This window comes from Hibiscus syriacus, unplaced genomic scaffold (genome assembly GCF_006381635.1).
Source record: "Hibiscus syriacus cultivar Baekdansim isolate YM2019G1 unplaced genomic scaffold, ASM638163v2 tig00111105_pilon, whole genome shotgun sequence".
NCBI lineage: Eukaryota > Viridiplantae > Streptophyta > Magnoliopsida > Malvales > Malvaceae > Hibiscus > Hibiscus syriacus.
Genome location: NW_024062987.1, coordinates 1,923,612 through 1,926,639, shown reverse-complemented (window position 1 = coordinate 1,926,639; position 3,028 = coordinate 1,923,612). Strand labels below are relative to the sequence as shown.

Genomic DNA, 3,028 nt, shown 5'->3' with positions numbered 1-3,028 from the left:
TTTTTCATTCATATTTGTAAAAGATATAAAATAAAATAGACGGAATGGATTCATTTCATTTCCCAAGTGCCGTCCACAAGACAAGATTCCAACTTCACCTACCAACAATAATAAATGAACATAGAATACCCACAAATCACGTTTCGATAAAAAAAAATTAAAATTAAAAAAACTCGTTTTTGTCAATAATCAATATCACAAGACGGCCTGCTATAAAAGACAAAGTCTTGAACCTCTGATCACATCACTCACCTTCCCCGCACTCACTTCGATCTCTCCGCCGTTTCTCATTTCCTATCGTATCCAATGGCTTCCGTTGCTGCTGCCTCATCCATCGCTATGCGATCTCGCAACACCCTTGTATTTTCTTCTCCCTTCTTTCTTTGTAGCTGCTAACACATTTGTTTCTTTTATTCTTTGTTATTTGTTTGTTGGTTCGGTTGTTTTTAGCTGGATCTGTTTGTGGTTTAGTTGATCTCCTTTTACGTGTTGCTTTTTATATATGGATTTTAGTCTAATGTCGAGATTCTCACTTTCGTTTTTAAGGTTTTACTGCTCATTTTGTTGATTCAACTTCTTTCAAGGATGATTTGATCTGGTTGATTTGAGATCTGAAAGTTTCTAATTCATTTCCCTTATTTATTTTGTTTTGTTTCTACTGTTTCTTTTGTTTTTTGCTTTCGATTTTAAAAAAAAATTGAATTTGAATGTAAATAATTAAAATTTAAGATATGTTTTTTACTTGTACATTGAAAAAGGGGTTTATGCTGATTTGATGTTGCGTTATAGTTATTCGTTCTCCTTTAATAAACTGTGGTTTTGGGTTTTACCAACTTTTTAGAGAGCAAAAAGCAACTAAAGCAATAACCAGAAGATCTGTTTTGCATCTCAGTTATGTTGTAGAGAGGAAAGCTATAGCTTTTCTGGGTATTATTCGTCTTTAGTTTAAGATGGTATAGATTATTATATAAGAGTGGCATGATATATTGTAAAGTTAGGTCCTTCTGTACAACGTGAATCAGATATCGTGACATTTGACATATCATTATAGAATGCTAGTTACATTATTGATATTTTGAGTGCTTATGAGTATTAATAGTTTGCTGTTGCATTTGGTATTTTGTTTTTAAAGTCTTGTAAAATAGGCTATGATTGAAGTGGAAAAGTAAGGTTTCTATTCTGCTTGGAAGAATAAGGTGTTGAGATAACTTTGAAGATTGTTGTTTCTTATAGAACCATTCTTTTTGTGTAAATTATTGGCTGATTTTCCTGCTATTGAATATCTTTTAACAGGCTACAGGCAGGGTTTCTGGCTTGAAATTGGGTTCATTTATGAACCACAGAAGCAGCAGCCTCTCATTTACGATGCGCCCAATGCATGCTCGCTTGCAGATTAGCTGTGCTGTATGTTTCTCACTAACTCCAAGTAGTTTCTTTAATACTCCATATCTATATTAGATGTGGTCGTGATCATAAGAATCCACTTTTGGGCTCCTATGAAAAAATATATATATATATACATAACTATTTTCTCTTTGATGTGTTTCAATTGGAGTTTCAGAAAATATCGTTTAACTGTTTGTGATATTACACAGTTAAGGGGCATGGGGAATGGTGTGTGTCACCTGTAGTATATCTGTTGTCATGTCTGTTTTTCCCTACCTTGCAAGAGTTTTGAGCTCCTCTGTATCTGCATATTTATTAATGTGATTTTCTTGGAGTACATCTTCTCCATCATATGCAGGGTTTGTTGTAAATATGCTAGTTATGATCTAGAGATCTATGTAGAAGTGACAGTTGAATAGCATAATGATGACCCCTCGAGCTAAATGTTATTGTGCAGGCCAAAAAAGAGACCGTGGATAAAGTTTGCAAAGTAGTAAGGAAGCAACTAGCTCTAGAAAATGACCAACCAATCACCGGTGAATCAACATTTACTGATCTTGGAGCTGATTCTCTTGATACGGTACTCTCTCATCTCTAATGACGTACTTTCTTCCGTTTCATATTATGAACATAAAAGTGAAGTGCAGGATCAAGGAGAGCATGAATTTGTTGATTAGTTGTTTTTTAAACTTGAAAGATTATTGCTTGTGGTTTGTGTTAAAATCGTTGAATACCATTTCAGGTTGAGATTGTGATGGGGCTGGAGGAAGAATTTGGAATCACTGTTGAAGAAGACAATGCACAAAGCATCACAACTGTTCAAGATGCTGCAGATCTTATTGAGGAGCTCTGCAGCAAGCAAAGTGCCTAGAAAAGGACCCAAGTCGGACGGTTCATATGCCGAAATTTGATGTGATTTTCTAGCGTGCAATCGCTAGCATTTCGGTGAAATCTTGTGTGAACTTTTAAGCTAAATATGTAGGGAATCACGTAATAAAGTTGTTGGGATTATTAGTTAAATTTTATGGGATTTATATTTGTGTCACTTTTTTCCTGTAGTGATTTATTTAGAAGAACTGTTTTCCGTTTGGTCAAGTATTACGATAATCAATTTTTACTCGGTTTAATAATTTGAGTTGCATGAATTTAAACTTGATTTAAGTTCGTACCACATTCAAATATTTTGAAATCACTCAATTAACTTGTAAGCATAGCTATTTCATTTGTAACCTAGCTCATATTAGTCTAAGGGGGTGTTTGGATCAAGGAATGTGGGATTCCTATGGGGATGAAATTTATATTCTTATGTTTGGTTGGGAGGGAATCTCATTTCTGGTAATGTTTTATTACTAATAGTAGATTTTTTTTGGTATATTACCGGGAATGTTATTACCTCATTTTCTTTCAGGGGTGTTTGGTTCAAGGATTATGGGATTCCTATGGGATGAGAATCCCACATTCTCATGTTTGGTTGGCCAGAAATCTTATTCCCGGTAATGTTTTATTACTAAGGGTGCGTTTGGTTCACGGAATGTAAGATTACCAGTGGGAATACAAGATTACCAAGGAATATGATTACTGAGAATGTTGTATTTTGTGTTTGGTTGGTTTAGCTGGAATGTAAGATTACCGTGTTTGGTTA

General features: G+C 34.5%; 1 protein-coding gene across 1 annotated transcript; it reads left to right on the top strand.

Annotated features, from left to right (window-relative positions):
- Positions 1-213: 213 nt before the first annotated feature.
- Positions 214-2,411, top strand: LOC120154031 (acyl carrier protein 2, chloroplastic-like). The gene is made up of 4 exons (XM_039165887.1): positions 214-360; positions 1,294-1,404; positions 1,844-1,966; positions 2,129-2,411. Exons 1-4 carry the CDS (start codon positions 307-309, stop codon positions 2,255-2,257), a joined length of 417 nt encoding a protein of 138 aa, XP_039021818.1. The 5' UTR covers positions 214-306; the 3' UTR covers positions 2,258-2,411.
- The last annotated feature ends 617 nt before the right edge of the window (positions 2,412-3,028 follow it).